Source organism: Callorhinus ursinus, unplaced genomic scaffold (assembly GCF_003265705.2).
Source record: "Callorhinus ursinus isolate GAN/ISIS: 27379988/994484 unplaced genomic scaffold, GSC_fseal_2.0 scaffold75, whole genome shotgun sequence".
In the NCBI taxonomy this organism is placed as follows: Eukaryota; Metazoa; Chordata; class Mammalia; order Carnivora; family Otariidae; genus Callorhinus; species Callorhinus ursinus.
In genome coordinates this window covers 1,045,460-1,064,258 of record NW_027397137.1, presented here as the reverse complement: position 1 = coordinate 1,064,258, position 18,799 = coordinate 1,045,460, and the positions used below count along the sequence as shown (strand labels likewise).

Below are 18,799 nucleotides of genomic sequence, written 5' to 3'. Positions count from 1 at the left end.
CCCTTGCATGTGACCCAATTCTGGCCAAGAAGTAAAGGCAATCGAGAGAGGGCTTCTGGGAAAAGAGACATTCCTTCTCTGGCTGTTCTAAATCTGGATGTGATGAGTGGAATCCCACCTCCAACTGAGGATGAAGCCAACTCAGAAAGGGGTACAACAAAAGAGAGAAAAGAACCCAGACTGTGAGAACCCATGAAGCTGCTGAATCTTCCAGTCCAGAACATTCTGCTGTGGGAGACAGTCCATTTCCTTACTGCTTATGCTAACTGGGTTTCTATTGCTCATGGGCAAAAGCCTCTCTCCTCTCCCTCGCCCCAGCCCACTAAGAGTCCTGTCAGTCCGCCCCCCCTCAACAAAAGATATCCCAAATCCCTCCCTCCGGGGAACTCCTTCCGCACAGCCAACGTTCGTTGGCTAGACTGCTTTACAAGGTCTCATCTGGTCTCATGTCTTCTGGCAACAACTGACTTCACGTGTTAACCTGACCTCACCCCCACTCGGGAGTCCAGACCAATGACATCAGTGCTCACGGCAGCCCTTCACTGCTTCCTCACCGTCCCACACATCCTCACCATGGCCTGCTTCTCTGCCCACATTTCCCTTCTTCAAACACACCAAGGCTGATCCTACCTCAGGACCTTTATACTAGCTGCTTCCTCTGTCCTAAAGCCTTCTCCTTCAGAGCCACCAGAGGCCCCGGACATCTTACCCTTACCCTTCACTTCTCTCCCCAGAGGCCCTCCCTGACTATCCCATCAACAGCAGCCCCATTCGGCATACCTCCAGCATGCTCCATATCGTGACACTTTTCCTTCCTTCAAGGCATCATCGCCATGTCAAAGTATCTTGTTTACTTCATCGTACTCCCCCTAGAATGAGAACCCCATGAGGACAGGTGGCTTGACTCTTGTGTTCACAGCTACATCCCCAGCACCCAGGACACCGGACACGGGGGAGGCAAACTGCTCACTATTATTGATTTCACCCTCTCGGTTTCCCTCGGAACCCTGCCTATCACCAGCAGTTCTGCCTTAGATTAGGCTCGGGATTCTCCTCTCTAGAAATCCTCAATCACCCTGCACCATCAACCAGCCTGCATGAGTGCATGATTTTCCAAAATGGGGCATGTGAACCCCAGGGTGAAGTGGTGGTGAGGATACTTGTGTGAGTGTATACGAAGATCCTGAGGGATCTTGAGGAATTTTAAAAATGCTGTTTCCACGTGGTTATCCAACAGTCTGGATCATCTAGCATAGATTCTGACTTTTGATCAAACACTGCCTAGTTTTAGTGCCTGTGTTGGGTGACTTACCCGTCTGCCTGCCTTTGTACATTATATGAAAGGAATCACACTATGTATTCTTTTGGATTTGGCATCTTGCTTTCAACATTGTGTTTGCGAGATTCACCCACACTGCTCTGTGTAATTGTAGATAGCTCTTTGTCATGGCTGATAGTCTTCCACTCACGCATCCACTCTCCTGTTGATGGGCATTTAGGTTACTGCTGGCTGGGCCTATGAAAATAGGTCAGCTATGAATATTCTACTTCATATCTTCTGGTGAACAGATACAGGCAATTTTGTTGGGAATATTTCTAGGAGTGAATTACTGAGCCATAGAGTACTTGCTTACCTTTAAATGATACTGCCAGGTGGTTTTCCTATTGAGTTCCAGTTTTCGCATGCTTATGTTGGCCAATTAAAAAAAAAATGTCTGGTCCAAAGCAAACATCGTAGGCCACCAGTTTGTCACCTCTGGACTACTGCATCTTTAATTCTCATGGGAGAAAGTTCTTTATAAGGTAACTTCAGATCTCAGCCCGTCATTCCCTTATTAGGACCTTGCAATGTCTTCTTGGATAATGGCCGAACCCCTTAGCCTGGCATAAAATGCCTCCTGCAGGCTGCCTTTCTCTTTCTGCCTCTTATCTCTAAACGTCACGGTCCATTCTCCATGTATCCATCACTGCCACTTAGCAGGCCCTGGAGGACTATCACATTCTAGTACGTCTGCATGCCCTGGTCTGCGCTGTCCCCCGGCCTGTGGCTTCCCCCTTTCCCTTGCTAGGACAACGTGGGTGCCTTGTCTTTCCTCTAAACTACCACCCAGAGTCCTTGCCATACATGTCCTGTCTGTTGTCTCTCTACCCCAGGGCCTAACGTAATGCCTGGCACAGGGCAGGTGCTCAGTGTATGTTTGTGCCACAAACTCAAGTCATTCTCTGATTTTTTTTTTTTTTTGGTAATGCATATAGGATTGAGGAAATAAAAAGGATAAATTTTAATCTTACCCTGCTCCCAGATGTTCTCCACAGTGCACCAACTGGCACCACTTTCTTGTGACTTCTTCCTGAGTTACACAATGAATGTATAACTTTATACTCAATATAGCTATATATTCCGTAGGCACCATGTAGAAAATAAGGCAGAAAACAGAGATGGGGAGGTGCAATTTTAAACTGAAAGGTCAGGACAGGCCTCACTGAGAGGGTGAAATTTGCGCAAAAACCCGAATGAGGAAGAAAAGCCACACTGGTCTGAGGCAGAGGGAACAGCAGGCGCCAAGGCCCTGAGAAGCAGGGGTGCCAGGCCAGGTTGAGAACGGGAGGGGGAAACAGAAGGAGCAGCGACGAAAATCATTGAACTGGGCCAAATTGCAGGGGGCTTTATAAGCCATTCTAGGACTTCGACTTCCATGAATCTGAGAAGGGAAGACGCTAGTTACTGAGATCAGGAGGTGCAACATCTGACTAGCGGTTTTCGAAATTCACTTCCTCAGTAAAGAGCTGCCTCATCTTTCTTTGGTGTAGCTGTCACATTATGCGAAGGTTCCATAGTTTATCCGGGCCTCTCAAATGAGGGACATTTGATCTGTTTCCTATCTTTTGGACGCAAAGTACTCCAACGTTTCCTTCTTTCCACGAATCCCAGCTGACAATTTTTATTAAAAACGTGTAGGCCCACACAATTCGTCCTTTTAGACGTAATTTTCTTCCTCATTAAAGAAACTGGGTAACATGCGATCTCACTGGTTCCGGGGTTCCCAGCTCACCGCCCCCCAACCTCATGCCCTTTTTCCACTTTAAGAAGGTGCTTAGGCGAGCAAAAAAGGGCTGGAGCGGGGGGGGCGTGCTTCCCGCTTCACTTCAGCGCAGAAGGGATCGGCCGGCCCAGGGGTCTGCGAGAGGACGCGTCCTGGGGGCGGTGGGAACCCCGACCCCTCAAGAAACAGAAGATTCAAAGGAGCGACCCAGAGCAACCAAGCAGCGGAAACCGGCCGCGGGACAGCCGCGAGCCTAGGGACGTCGCAAAGATCCGCGCCTGCGCAGCAGCACCCGGCGCGGAGCCCGCGCGCTAGCTTTCCTTCCCACGACCTCCCCTCTGGCGCCTGCGCACTAGGACCTGCTTCCCGAGGGCCTGCGAAGCCGCGGCCCGTAGATAGCCTTTCTTGCCGCCCGAGGAGGGAGAAATTGGCTCGTACTTGAATCCATTGTCTCTCCCTTTAGAGTTTACTAGACTAACTATGTGTCCCGTAGCAACTCGCTCTAGAAGGGAGGAACTCAGTCCCCGAGGATCTCTGCGCGCTGGGGGTGCCCAGGTAACCAGGGAGGTTGTGGGTGGGGTCACCCGGCGATCACGTGGCGGGACCCCGCCAATCGGCGCGCAGACCGCACTTTGCGGCTCGGCTTCAAACAAACTACCGTGAGGTGAGAGCGGCCTCTGGGGCCCCGCCCCCCTCGCCTGGGTCTGGGGCCCCGCGAGACGGCGGGCGGGGGTGGGGGCGCCGGGAGCGGGGGCGGGGCGCAGTGGTCGAGTGACGGCCCGCCTCACCTATTCCGGGCGCGGGCCGCGGCGCGGTGGGCCCCACAGCCAATGGGCGGGGGCGGGGGGCGGCCCGGCCGGCGGGGAGGGGGAGCCCGCGGCCGGGGGACGCGGGGGGAGGAGGGGGCGGGCTCCCAATCCGGTTCCATCCGGTTCTCCCACCGCCCCCGCGGCGGGTCGCAGCAGCTCGGGCGGCGGGAGGAGCGGTAGCGGCCAGGCAGCCCAGCTTCGCGAAGGGTCTCGGCGCGCCGCGGCCCGCAGGCACCCGGCACGCGCCCGCCCCGCCGCCACGATGCCCAAGAGGAAGGTGAGCGGCGGCCGCGGCCCGCGTGCGCTCCCTCCGCCGTCCGGGTCGCCACGGCCGCCCCCGCGAGGCCCCAGGCCCGCCGCCTCCACGGCGGCGCAGGGCCCGACAAGCGCGCCGGGACCCGCAGCGGGCGGGCGGGCTGTGCTCGCGCGGCGGCCCGGGCGCGGCGTTCTGGAACGTTCGGCGGCCGAGGAGCCGGGTGGGAGATTCGAACGCGGCGGCGGGAAGCCGCTGACGTCACGCGGCCGGGCATTGTTCTCGCGGGCGGGCGCGGGGCGCGCGGGCACTTTTGTTTGCGGGCTGCGCCCACTCGCGCGTGTGCTTCCTTCCGCAGGTCAGCTCCGCCGAGGGGGCGTCGAAGGAGGAGGTGAGAGCCCGCGCCTCTGCCCGGGGGGGGGGGTTCCCTTTTGCGCTTCACCCCTCACTCCTTGCTCTTTTTCCCTTTCTCCCCTAAAGCCCAAGAGGAGGTCGGCGAGGTTGTCAGCTGTAAGTAGAGCGAGCCCCGTAACCGTTTCTTTGCCCTGGGGTCGTGCCCAGTGAAGACACTCAGTGCTGCCTTTGCTTTCCAGAAACCTGCTCCTGCAAAAGTGGAAACGAAGCCAAAAAAGGCGGCAGGAAAGGTAGGCTCCAAACTTAGGAGACCGCGGTGTCTGGGAACTGCCGCAGCGCTGCTTGACGCGTGACTTGTTCCTAATAGCAAGCCATCCCCAGCGACGCTGAGGTCTTGTGACACTGTAGTGACTAAGATCGTGACTCCGAAAGTCTCAGTCCGATGTCATGCTTGCCTGAAACGTGGAAGTTGTCTCCTGTTTTCCTTCTTAAATTTTATTTCGTAACGATAGCAGTGACCGACTTTTGTTTTCTGGCCTGGGTAAAAAAAAAAAGATAATGGATATGGTTCTGCTGGTTTTTTACGGGAATGGAACGTGTCACGTTCATGGTGCCGCAGAATTTGAAAGACTTAAGACGACTGAAAATACCCCTAAGTCTAGCTGACGAAGGGAATCCATTCTTGCGCTGTGTACGTCACGGCTAGTGCTGGCGGGTCGGTCGTATGCTCGTGCTTGCTCCTCTTGACCGTAACCTCAAAGCCGCGGTTGAGCCCTCGTGCGTAGGTGTTCTGCGGATAAAGGTCTCCGTCCTGTGTGCAGGCGGACATCAAGGCATGTTCTCGGAGAACATGGTGGTGCGGGTATTGTGTTTTGTCCCTATGTGTAAAGGAGCACACTACCTCATTTTACCTTAAGAAACTCTGAGTTAACCCTAACCAACGTTAGAGTTGTTTCCCTGCAATAGATTCACGGTTGCACTGTTCACATTGAAGGTCTCTGAAGTGAAGTTGTTTTGCGTTTATGTAATGTTTGAACACTTAAGCTGGGAAAGCAAAGTATACGTAAATCATCATAACTTTGATTTTGGATGGAGCATTGAAACCCTCCTCTGCAAAGCTGTCACGGTCTTCGGGGGAAATTCGTGGTATGATTAATCTCTGTGCACTTAAAACTTGAGAGTTTGGTGTTAGACCTCTTTCCTGAAAGTGTAGTTGGAAGCTTAGCACTGCATAATCAAGGGTTTTGTTTCCAGTTCTTTATTTTAAACTGTACAGAAATGAATGTGAAAGTCTCGTGTTTTTTTAAGTAGAAAATTCTATTTTTTTAAGTACTCAAAGGTTGTAAGCATAGTGTGTTAACTTAGTATTTCCCCCAACAAAAGGTAAAACAGTAACTGTATAAAAAGTTAAGTAAAACAGGAACCTTTCATGAAGGCCAAAAAAATAGCGGATCTTGTTGCATAATGATGGAATGAACTATGTACTATTATTACCCATCTTTGGGTTATTTTTAATAAACCAATTGGCTGAAGTACTATGCCTGTTTTCCTCTTAAATTTTTTTCCTTATTTACCACTTCCTATATTTTGATTTGCCCCCAAAACTTTTTTTAATGAAAATACTCGGATTTTACACTCAGTTGGGTTTGGGGTCAGGTGTAATCAACACATTTCTTTCTCCCACTGAGAGGCCAACAGGTAAGTCTTCTCGTCAGTGTTCCTTGAGGAACAAATTTGTCAACTCAGTGTTGCCAAAGGAAAAATGTGGAGTTGGTGGGCTTTGTTTTACTTGAGTTTCTGTAGTACATCCTTCATAATCGATCCAATTTAAAGCATTAATGGAAGGTAAATTTTTGATGTATTGATTACAGTGTAGGCACACTTTTCAAAGCATATATATATCACTGAAGTTATGACTTGTATCATTTTCTTAGAAGTATTTTGGGGATTGAAACAGATATTAGGAAAACAGTGATTTACTTTTTTCATCTGTTGTTCCTGTTATTAAAAGTGGTATTTTGTTTTCATTTCTAAGGATTTACATTTTTATGCTATGCCATAGTGGTTAGAAAATTAATGAGAAATCTAAAGAAATTGGATTATAAAAGAATAACTTAACTACAGAGGTGATTATGACACTTCATGGTACCAGTGTGTGAGGAGTGCTATCCCAAATATGTTTGTTTTCATAATTTATAATTTATTTCTGGGGCACCTGGCTGGCTCAGTCGGTAGAGCATACAACCTTGATCACAGGGCTGTGCATTTGAGCCCCACACTGGACGTAGAGCTCACTAAAAAGTAACTATAATTTGTGGTTCATTGTAAAGATGGTGTATTATTAGTAGCTGTCATGTTGTCTTTTATATGGAAGGCCATCATTGGTTCAGGAAACATTACACTGGTTTTTTTCTCCCACTCTTAGCACTGAAGTTGTGATACTTAACCTACATGTCTTTGTGGCTGTTTAACTCAAATACTGGTCAGTACTTACAGGGGTCTTTGATAAAACTTACTGGTGACCTAACTTAATTGCATTATTTACAAGGAATAAATGTTAAATGTTTAAACTTTTCCTTCCCCATTGATGGATGGTATCCAAAAACAGTTTTATATTGCTTAACAGTGGCTTAAGTTTTGAACGTCTTTTATCATACTAATCTGTGTGCTTTTCAGATTCTTCCAACATGTAAATGAAAATGATAAACTCAAAATTGATCCTTTTAGCTACTCATTACATGATATCAAGGGATTAGCTGTAGCAGGATAGTCAACCTGACCGTTCAACATGGTGCTGTTTTCAGGTGAATGGTCTTACTGTGAGGGTGAATGTCTTGTCAGAACAGTGATTATTTGACAATTTGATTATTATTATTCAGGCTTAAGAAAACTTTGGGGATGGGTAGGGTTACAGTGGAAAGAGATTTCCTCCAACTATTCTTCCCATCATTGGTTCGGTCATGTGGAACTTGAGAGAATAGTGGGTGATTGAGTAGGTAGAGGAGGAGTGTAGCTCAGGCTTTAGGTTTACTCACGGTAAGTCTATTGAGGCTTGATAATGCGAGTAATGTCACAGTTCTGGGCACACGTTGTCGTGCTGACTAGTGGGGATGGACTTTCAGGTGTCTTCTCTAAAAGTGGTGTCCGGTCCTTCAGGCTGCTGTGGGGCCTAGCATGAACATGGCAGCTGTTGGGGACACTATAGCAAGTGAGAACACGTAAGTGCCAAGTTCATACTTAAAATATACTCTTAATGTATCCTAGGATAAATCTTCAGACAAAAGAGTGCAAACAAAGGGGAAAAGGGGAGCAAAGGGAAAACAGGCTGAAGTGGCTAACCAAGAAACGAAAGAAGACTTACCTGCAGAAAACGGAGAAACTAAAAATGAGGAGGTCAGAAGTGTTGTGTGTTGTTGATTTGGACTTTGAACAGTAGATAATAAGTTATGTATTTGTATATAGTAGATGAGACAGTCTTTATTCATTAAAATATCAAAGCTTTGTACAGTAACTCCTAAGTGAATACACAGGTGGTTTTTATGAATTAGATCATATTTGAAAATGTATATGTTGATGGCTTTTTTATTTTTTTATTATTATTTTTTTAAAGATTTTATTTATTTGAGAGAGAGAATGAGAAAGAGAGACAGCATGAGAGGGGGTTGGGTCAGAGGGAGAAGCAGACTCCCTGCTGAGCAGGGAGCCCGATGCGGGACTCGATCCCAGGAGTCCGAGATCATGACCTGAGCCGAAGGCAGTCGCTTAACCGACTGAGCCACCCAGGCGCCCGATGGCTTCTTTTTTAAATGAGTGAACAAGAAATTTTAATATGCTTAGAATTTCACCAGTACCAAATCCACCATGTATGTTGTACACAGGGCTCATTAATAAAATTACTTGGTGGATTTTTAAATGGATTTAATTTACTAAGTGATGTGATACTTTTTCTTCCACGTAACCTTGGGATTTTGTTTTAAAGAAATATTCTAGGCTCTTTTTTTATTGCCACCTATAGAAATGTTGTAATCTTGCTTTTATTTCCTGGATATTCAAAAATGTTTTGAATCTATTCCTTATTTGGCACATTTTTCCCATTTCATTTCTGATAAAGAAATCCAGTTTTCTTAAAACTGGCTACTTGTGTTAGGACTAAATAACTTAGATCAAGCAAATAAAAAGACTTGGTGTTCTTAATCTTTATCCTTGAAGAGAAGACACTTGGCTACAGGTTTTGATAAATAATTTTTCTTAAGCCAAGCTTTTTTTTTTTAATGTTATATTGGTTAAACCTGGAAAGAAACAATTCAGGGTATGTTTTTTTTTTTTTAAGATTTTATTTATTTATTTGACAGAGAGATAGCACAAGTAGGCAGAGTGGCAGGCAGAGGGAGAGGGAGAAGCAGGCTCTCTGATGAGCAGGGAGCCGGACATGGGGCTCGATCCCAGGACCCTGGGATCATGACCTGAGCCGAAGGCAGCCGCTTAACCAACTGAGCCACCCAGGCGCCCCCAATTCAGGGTATTTTTAAAACTTTTATATTTATAGATCAAATCTTAAAACAACCAAGTACTTATTTCTAATTTGTGGAGTCTAATCAGAATTTATTTTTAATTGGTAGTTCTAACCACACATCAAATATTATGTGGTGTTAAGATGAGATTACTAATCTGGTTGTAAGGGAAGAATTTGACCTTCTAATACACGTTATCACACTACTCTTGTTATTCATGGTGATTGTGTTCTGGAAGGTCGAATACTGAACAGTTGCACGTGGAGGAAATACAGGGTTAGATTTTTGCGGCACTCTGATCACAACATTTCCATCAACCCATCAAGACATAACCTTATTTTAATGTGTTTCCGTTGAATATATGTGGTTGATACATTAGCATTGAACTCGAGGCCAACAGAAACAGCCCTGTAACTCATGCCTAAATGAAGCTCTCCAACGTGTATTTTCTCCAGAAGGGATACCACAACCTTCTTGCACTTAGTAGACAGTATTAAACTTGTCTAGTCAGCATCAAGAAGCACAAAAAAATGTGAAATGTATGGCACTATAAACTGCAGAAAAAGACACTAGTTCAGAACTGAAACAACCACCCCAGCTGGGAATGTACATGTAGAGGAACTAAAAAAAATGCTTTTAAGTCCATGGAAGTGCCAGGAGTATTGATTTTAGGGTTACAAATAAATTTTCGTGAGTAGGCATATGTAAATGTAAATTTTATATTTGTAAAAATATAAAATCTGCATATAGTGAGGATCACCTGTATTTTCAAGACCTAGTAATTCTATGTAAGTGAAACTTACATTGTATTAAATGTTAAAGCTCTCAAAGATCATAACAATGACACAGAAATCTAGTATTTGATTATTACTTTTCCTTTGATTTGCAGAGTCCAGCCTCCGATGAAGCAGGAGAGAAAGAAGCCAAGTCTGATTAATACCATAAACCATGTCTTATCAGTGGTCCCTGTCGCCCTTCTTGTACAATCCAGAGGAATATTTTTATCAACTATTTTGTAAATGCAAGTTTTTTAGTAGCTCTAGAAACATTTTTAAGAAGGAGGGAATCCCACCTCATCCCATTTTTTAAGTGTAAATGCTTTTTTTTAAGAGGTGAAATCATTTGCTGGTTGTTTATTTTTTGGTACAACCAGGAAATAGTGGGATATTGAATGTGGGAGGCTTTGATTGTCTTGGGTGTCAGCTCAACATTCCATAGCTGGGGTAGTTTTTATATCCTATAATACCAAGCATACTAAATGGCAATTTGGAGTCGGTCGTGCATTTACTATGTCTTGAATATTTTAAATTACTTCTATTCCCATGTTGTTTTTGGTAGAATTGTTTCCTAAAGAAAACCACTCCTAGATCTTGGCTCTCCCGGTCCGAATTCTTGTGCACTCTGTAACATCTTGGTCGTTGTAGTCCGGTTTTCCTAGTAACTGTTAATGTGCTGTGCAAGATTGAGAATCTGAGTATGTAGTATATATGATATTAAATTGTGAATTAATGGGACTTAATGTAACAGTGTATCAGCATTTGAAGATCTTGGTACTTGATATACTGTTAAGGAAAATTTGCCTCCAAATTTTAAGCTGGAAGGTCACTGGAATAACTTTTAGAAAAGAATCACAACTACATGTTTTTTTTAGATTTTCGGTACGTATGTTAAGAATTGTGTACAAATTGAAACGTCTGTACTGATCCTCAACCAATAAAAAATTAAGAATTTTGTGAAGCACATAAATCAAGGTCTGGCTTAAATTTTATTCAGAGAATTACCACATTTGTTCTTCCAAATGTTTCTTAAAATTTGAAAGTGGAATATTTAATTTTTTGTAACACTTGAACGTGTACAGTGTTCTTTGAAGATGTTTGTGTGCCTAAATTGGTTGCATAATGAGCAAACAGTCCAGCATCCTCTGAAGCAAACTACATAATTATTTGCTCTTCATATTAAGCTTATAAGTACTGAATAAGCTAAAACTGCATCTAATGTGGTTTGTGTTTGCATATTTTTGGGATTTTCATACATACTGTACTTCCGTTTTGCCATCGAAATAGTCTTCAGAGGTGGTGGTGGACACCTGCACTGATTTGGCAAATACAAACCCAGGGCCAGAGAAAGCACCAGGCCAAGGTTACCACTGAACAGGGGAAGTCCTTGAAACCCTATAAGCCTCAGTACACTTGACATGTTATTTTGCCCTGGAATGATTCCGGTAGTGGGGGGCAAGAATGCTCTAGAAACATGAGTCCTGAGGGATCACAACTCTGCAAAGACAACCACAGGAATGGCCAGTGGCCGTTTGAGCATTCGTACAGGGGGGAGGGGTGGTAAAATGTGACCCCTTCAGTGAAACCAGGGTGTCAATGCAAAGAAGATGTTGACTTGGGATAAACTGACACCCAAAGGAGGGCTGTGGTAACCCCTAGGGAATGGGAAGGGCCTAGGAGCCATGTTCCCCAGTTCCTGGCGGTTGGTACTCTGTGGAGGGCCTGGAACCATGATAAACAGATTTGTCTCAATTTCTAAGTATAGACAGCCCGGGGTTTTGGATATGTAAATTGAAGCATTGAACTGAAAACCTTGCCCTGGGGTGTATGGATACTTCATACAGTTTTACTGTACCAGAATTTCTCTCACACCTCTCTATTGGTAACAGCTAAAGGTGGTATCTAGAAACCAATGGGAAGAAAACTAGAAGTTTTAACTCTTATCCTGTGTGGCTGTGTTCATCTGTACTACCCAACCCTCAGTAGTACCCCCGAGAAACAATGATCATTGTTTACAGTCAGGAAGATTTCCTCGATTGTTCTGAACTCATTGCTAATAATAAAGAGATTTACTAGATTTCTAAAAAATAGTGTGACAGGGTTGGTTCTGTTTGTTTTTACTTGTACCTAAAAGATGGTTTTCTTTGTGGAAAATTGGAATGAATGTACTTGTAGGTCCTACTTGCCTTGGGCATTATCCTTTTATGAAAAAATGAACCTTCACCTGGATGTTCTCTTCAGCTATCAAAGGAAAACAGTTTTTAAGGAAATAAACCAGTTTGAGGCATATTTTTAAAAATTAATTTTCTAAGTAATCTCTACACCCAACGTGGGGCTCTAACAACCCCGAGATCACGAGTTGGATACTCGACCGACTGAGCCCACCAGGCACCCCTTGGCATATTTTCTAAGCTCATTGCCTATAAAAAGTTAATCTCTTTAAACAAGTTGTTTAAATCTCTAAACTAGTTATAAGAAAAAACTAGTAATGAGAACTGAAAGATAAGAATGCTTGAATGGACATCAGACATCCTAAAAGGACAGGGAAGATAACTTTTTAGTAATGATGCAAACAAATCAGTCTTCAATCTGTTAACTAGCAAAACCAGTAAATAAGAACCTTTCCCTCCCTTGGCTTGTCAGAAGTTGGGTTTGACCTTCCAAACGGGGATTAATCAGAGGACTAGCAGTCGTAGAACCTGGTGCCTAGTACCAAGACTCATGCTGATCATGGAGGCCCCAGAGAAAACACAGTCTTGTAGCCCTGTTTGGGAAGTGTGTGTGAAAATATTTGTGGGCAGGGGCTCCTGGGTGGTTCAGTAGTTAAGCGTCTGCCTTCGGCTCAGGTCGTGATCCCAGGGTCCTGGGATCAAGCCCCACATGGGGCTCCCTGCTCAGCGGGAAGCCTGCTTCTCCCTCTCTCGCTCCCCCTGCTTGTGTTCCCTCTCCCTCTGTCTCTGTCAAATAATAAAGTCTTTAAAAAAATATTTGTTGGCATAAGGAGAAGAATTGGGACAGCTGGTACAGGGAGGAGAAATGTGTATGTATGTATGTAGTTGAAGTACAGGAGCAATTTATATTCACTGGGGAAAAAAGCTCAGGAAATGCAGACAAAGCCAAAAAACAACCATAATTCATTTACTACACTGAGCCACCCAGGTGTGCCTAGAAGTAATTATTTTAGATATGTTGGAATTTTCTTCATGTGTGCTTGGGTTTTCTTTATTTGTAAAATGGTTTAGTACTTGCTTAATAATTCATGTGGCTATGCCATAATTTGGCCATTACAGGTGGGGTTTTTTTTTCCCCCCTTAGGGATGAATTTACCTATACTCAAAAGCCGTACAGTATACTGAACCCCCATGTACCAGTCAACCAATCCCAACAGCCATCAAACCATTGCTAATCTTGGCTATCCATACTATTTTGAAGCAAATAAGGATGGACAGTTTAAAAAATCATCTATGTATAAATAGGAAAACAAAATAGGAAGCAAAAATGTATATTACTAATAAAAATTGTTCCAAAAAACGTTCACTTATTTTTGAAGTTTTACACATTTTGTCAAGGTTGGGTGTTGGATACAGATTGACTTGAACCAAGAAGCTGTTTAAAAAAAAAAAAATCCAGTCTGGCTAGTTCCGCCTTTAGAATCAACATACTACCTTCCAGATGCTGATTCCACATTGATTTTATTTTATTTTTTTGAAAATAGCAAATGTCATATAATTTTGGAAAACTTGTGCAAGATTTTATACTGTTTTTTTTAATTTTTTTATTAACATATAATGTATTTGTTTCAGGGTCTGTGATTCATCAGTCTTTCACAATTCACAGCGCTCACCATAGCACATACCCTCCCCGATGCCCATCCCCCAGCCACCCCATCCCTCCCACCCCCCTCCACTCCAGCAACCCTCAGTTTGTTTCCTGAGATTAAGAGTCTCTTGTGGTTTGAAGTCTCCTGAGGACTTGGAAATGTAAAGTGATGTGATTAGAGCTGGGCTCTGGGGAGAAGGGGCACCCGGCCGGGGGCTGCAGGAGCTACTCCCTACCTGGTGCAAATGCAGACCCGAGTTAGGGACGGTCACAGCAGCTGCTGTTCTCCTCTCGCCACGTTCTTCTCACGGATGAAGGTGACCCCGCAATGGAAGGGGCAAAAGATAGGGAATAGAGCTTAACCGAGGTACTGCTAAGCCTTTCTCAGAGGGTCCTGAGGAACTATAGTAGCATCTGGCACAGTACCCAATAAACACCTGATGCTATTTCTCATGATTTTCCCAGCTACGCCAACTAGATTCCTGGTGGATACTTTAACCCCTTTACAACAACATAGGTTGCTCAGTAAAGCCTTAGAAAATACATTTGATTTAACTTTAAGTCGAGCATTGAACGTGAGAGTTCCTTCTCCTCCGATCTGGCAGTGTTATCTTACTAGAACATGGCAGTAGGTCCGTCCGTGTTTCCTTACACCCTTAACTGTAGGGATTACTGCTGCAGTTCAGGTGGAATTCATAAAGTTATGTCAGTCTTAAATCTTACCTCTGGGGCGCCTGGGTGGCTTAGTTGGTTGAGCGACTGCCTTCAGCTCGGGTCATGATCCTGCAGTCCTGGGATTGAGTCCCGCATCGGGCTCCCTGCTCGGCGGGGAATCTGCTTCTCCCTCTGACCCTCATGCTCTCTCTCTCTCTATCTCATTCTCTCTCTCAAATAAATAAATAAAATCTTTAAAAAAATTTTACCTCTGAAAACACTTTATGTTACCCACAGAAAGTTCAAGTTGAAAAGTGTATAAAGACTAATAAATTCAAGTTATGTATGAAAAACTGTAAATACACTAATCTGTTATGCATGAGTCAGAGGAAGCGTTGCAAGGCTCGCATGCTTGGAAGGGTGTGTGTAAGGATGTGGCTACATATTAAAATGTGCAAGATGATCATTTCCACCAGGGCTGATTTGGGTTTTCGCAAAAAATATTTTTAAGGGAGTCTTAACTGTTGTAGCATAATTTCTCACTCTTGGCTTTGCTCCTTATCTCGTTTATCTTTGAAGCCAAAGGGAACTAAATATTAAATTGAGCAAATTTAATTGAGCTCATACGAGTAAGGTGGCCTCTTAGAAATCAGAGTAAATGGATTCTGAGTACTTGGCAAGGGGGCACACTGCTCTTCCGAATTTCTGGGACTCAAAATGGGTCTTGGTCAGCATCAAAAATGTGCATTTTTATCTACAGAAGGAAAATATAAGACTTGGCTGTAGGACATAAAGGAAGATCTGAACAAAAGAGAAAACAGGGTTCCTAAGAACAGTCAACTTTTAAGGGTGTCGGTTCTTTTTACCTAAAAAAATGTGATGCAATTCCAGTCAGAATCCTGGCAGAATTTGTATTAGGAATTGGAAAGCCGGTTCTAAAGACCATCAGTGGGGCGCCTGGCTGGCTCAGTCGGTAAAGCATGCGACTTTTTTTTTTTAAGATTTTTATTTATTTACTTGCCAAAAAGACGGGGAGAGAGAGAGAGAGAGAGAGAGAGAGCGTGTGCACACAAGCAGGGGGAGTGGCAGGCAGAGGCAGAGGGAGAAGCAGGCCCCCCACTGAGCAGGGAGCCTGATGCAGGGCTTGATCCTGGGGATCGCTGGGATCATGACCTGAGCCAAAGGCAGACGCTCAACCCACTGAGCCACCCAGGCGCCCCAAAGCATGTGACTCTTGATCTCGGGGTTGTGAATTCGAGCCCCATGTTGGGTGTAGAGATTATGTAAAAATAAAATCTTAAAAAAATTAACTTAAAAAACAATAAAGACCGTCAGAAAGAGAAAATTATGAGACTAGCTAAGAATTTTTTTGGTAAGAGAATATAGGAGAAGCCTTGTCCTATCAGGTATCAAAATTTCCTATAAAACTCTAGGAATAAAAACAATATGAGTTTGGAACAGAAATGGACACAAAGATCAATGGAACAGACTAGGCAAAACAGATTTCATATGATAGAGTGGCATTTCAAATCACTGAGGAAAAGACCCTTCAGAAAAGAGTCTCAGGGATGCGTGGGTGTCTCAGTCGGTTGAGCGTCTGCCTTCGGCTCAGGTCGTGATCCCGGGGTCCTGGGATCGAGTCCAGTAGCAGGCTCCCTGCTCCGTGGAGAGCCTGCTTCTCCCTCCCCGCCACTTCCCCCACTTGTGCGCACATGCTCTCTCTCTTTCTCTCTCTGACAAATAAATGAAACCAGATTAAAAAAAAAAAACAGAGTCTCAGTCCAACAGCTATCCATTTGAGAAAATATAAATTAGACCTCTACCTTCTACCACACATGGAGATAAATTCCAGTAGATTTAAAAATCCAAATGTAGAAAAACTCCGAAAGTACCAGAGGAAAGTGTAGAATCGTTGTATAATTATGAAATAGACAGGCCTGCCTTTCTCTGCAAAGTAATAAATCCAAAACCCATAAAGGAAAAGGCTGAATGAATATTTGATCTCCTAACATTTTTAGATTTTATGTGATTTTATTTGAACAAATACCTGAGAAATGTTAGATTGGGAGAAAATATTTGCAATACATATAACAAAGAAAGAACATCCAAATCCTAATCCTAGTCAATATCCAATAGAAGTAGAAGCAAATGGGGCGCCTGGGTGGCTCAGTTGGTTAAGCGACTGCCTTCGGCTCAGGTCATGATCCTGGAGTCCCAGGATCGAGTCCCGCATCGGGCTCCCTGCTCAGCGGGGAGTCTGCTTCTCCCTCTGACCCTCTTCCCTCTCGTGCTCTCTATCTCTCATTCTCTCTCTCTCAAATAAATAAATAAAATCTTAAAAAAAAAGAGTCTGTTTAAAAAAAAGAAGTAGGAGCAAATGATATGAAAAAACAATTCATGAAGAAATTCAAATTTTTATTTTTATTTTTATTTATTAATTTTTTAAAGATTTTATTTATTTATTTGACAGAGGGAGACACAGCGAGAGAGGGAACACAAGCAGGGGGAGTGGGAGAGGGAGAAGCAGGCTTCCCGCTGAGCAGGGAGCCCGATGCGGGGGCTTGATCCCAGGACCCTGGGATCATGACCTGAGCTGAAGGCAGACGCTTAATGACTGAGCCACACAGGCGCCCCAAATTCAAATTTTTAAAGAGTTTTTTGGTGGTAAAATACACGTTTATCATTTTAACCACTTTTAAGTGTACAGGTGTCATTCAAGTTACCTTCCCATTGTTGTGCAAACATCACCACCATCTGTCTCCAGATCATATTCATCTGCCTAAACCGAAACTGTCCCCATGAAACATGGACTCTCCATCCCCCCTCCCCAGCCCCTGGCACCCACCATTCTGCTCTCCATCTCTGTGGACCTGACTGCTCTAGGGACCTCACAGAAGTGGAATGACCGTATCTGTCCTTTTGTGAATGGCTGATTGCACTTAGCATGTCTCCAGATTTCACCCATGTTGCAGCAGTGTCAGAATGTCCTTCCTTTTCAAGGCTGAATAATATTCCACTGCATATGAGGATGGACTCCTGTGTTGCTCCCATCTCTGGTCTATCGTGAATAATGCTGCTATGAATACGAGTGTAAAAATATCTGCTTATGTCCCTGCTTTCAATTCTTTTAGGCATATACCCAACAGTGGAATTGCTGGATCATATGGTAGTTCTTTTTGAGGCATTGTCATACCATTTCCACAGCAGCTGCACCATTTTACATTCCCACGAGCTGTGCACCGGGGTTCTAATTTCTCCGCAGTTTTGTCAACATTGGTTATTTTCTTTAAAACATACTTCTAACTGCGTTACAGAGGAGTGCAAATAAAAACAACAGAGATATCATTTCTGCCTATTGGATTGGTAAAAATTTAAAGGAATGACAATACTATTTCATGTTGGGAAGGATGGGGGTTAAAAGGCATGCCCATCCAGTTGCTGGGTGGATGTGTCAATTGGAAATGAGCTTTTTAGAAGGCAATTTGGTAATACTTATCAAAAATTTAAATGAAAATATCCTTTGTGATGGGTATTTTTATATAGTAATGTGGCTGGTCCATGGTGACCGCATATGTTGTTGGGCATTATCTTAGATGTTTCTGTGAAGGTGTCTGGGATAAGATGAACATTTAAATTTGTAGACTTAGAGTAAAGCGCCTGTCCTCCAAAATGTGGGTGGGCCTCATCCAATCAGTTGAAGACCTGGAGAGAACAAAAAGACCGACCTTTCCAGAGCACAGAGGGAATTCTGCAGCAGATGGCCTCCGGACTTGAACTGCAGGTTTTGGACCTACCAGCCTCCATAAATCACATGAGCCAATTTCTTAAAATAAATCTCGATATGTTACATATCGTATTCTCTTTCCCTGGAGAACCCTGATTAATGCATCCTTTGACCTAATGATGTATTTTCTGAGAATCTACTCATAAGAAAATTACAATTGCATAAGGATATATATGCAAGCACATTCAGTGTAATATAACTGTAGCAGGGTCCACACGTCCAGCAATAGGTTATGTTACATCACCAATCCTTATTACAGAATAGCACGATAGACTTGTATATGTTGACATGGAAGAAGGTCCAGAACACATGGGTCAGTAATCAATGCTAGTTGCAGCACGATATGCACAACATGATTCCGTTGTCCTGATGTATTTGGTGAGCTCGAGAGAAGGTAGAAGTTACACTTGGAAAGTGTTAACCATGGCTCCCCCAAGGGAGTGCAATTCGAAGAGGAGAAGAACAATGGTTCGAAAGGGAATTTAACTTTTAGTTATGTTTATATGATCTGAATTTGTTAAAATAAGCATCTAATAATTTTGTAAAAACTTTTTTGAAACCAAGGAGAGGAAAAGAAATCCAGGTCAGGATTTTTCAGTTTAGAGCTGAGCTAAAGTTTCTCAAAAAAAAAAAAAAAAAGATCAAGAGACCACGATTCCCATTTGAGGGCAAACTGGACACATTCCTCATGGGATCTGGAGGTCCTGACCCACACTGGAGCTTTGGACCTTCTCTGGAGTGTTTTCAACCCCCAGCCTTACCTCCACCCCGCAATGGCCAAGAATCAGAGCCGCG

The 18,799-nt window shown here is 44.0% G+C and overlaps 1 protein-coding gene across 19 annotated transcripts; it reads left to right on the top strand.

The window, feature by feature from the left end:
- Positions 1 to 3,396: 3,396 nt before the first annotated feature.
- HMGN1 (high mobility group nucleosome binding domain 1) lies at positions 3,397 to 10,236 on the top strand. 19 transcript variants are annotated; one of them, XR_012376567.1, is made up of 6 exons: positions 3,397 to 3,599; positions 4,465 to 4,497; positions 4,587 to 4,616; positions 4,700 to 4,750; positions 7,188 to 7,264; positions 7,725 to 7,853. XR_012376567.1 is itself a non-coding variant. In XM_073887116.1 (6 exons), the coding sequence occupies exons 1-6, from the start codon at positions 3,525 to 3,527 to the stop codon at positions 9,906 to 9,908; spliced, it is 366 nt and encodes a 121-aa protein (XP_073743217.1). In that variant the 5' UTR covers positions 3,401 to 3,524; the 3' UTR covers positions 9,909 to 10,236. The 19 variants fall into 19 exon arrangements, 5 of the variants coding, with proteins under 5 accessions (XP_073743220.1, XP_073743217.1, XP_073743218.1 ...); XR_012376568.1 differs by adding an exon at positions 6,886 to 6,942 and having other exon boundaries at positions 7,188 to 7,847; XR_012376564.1 differs by adding an exon at positions 6,886 to 6,942 and having other exon boundaries at positions 7,137 to 7,847.
- Positions 10,237 to 18,799: the final 8,563 nt, after the last annotated feature.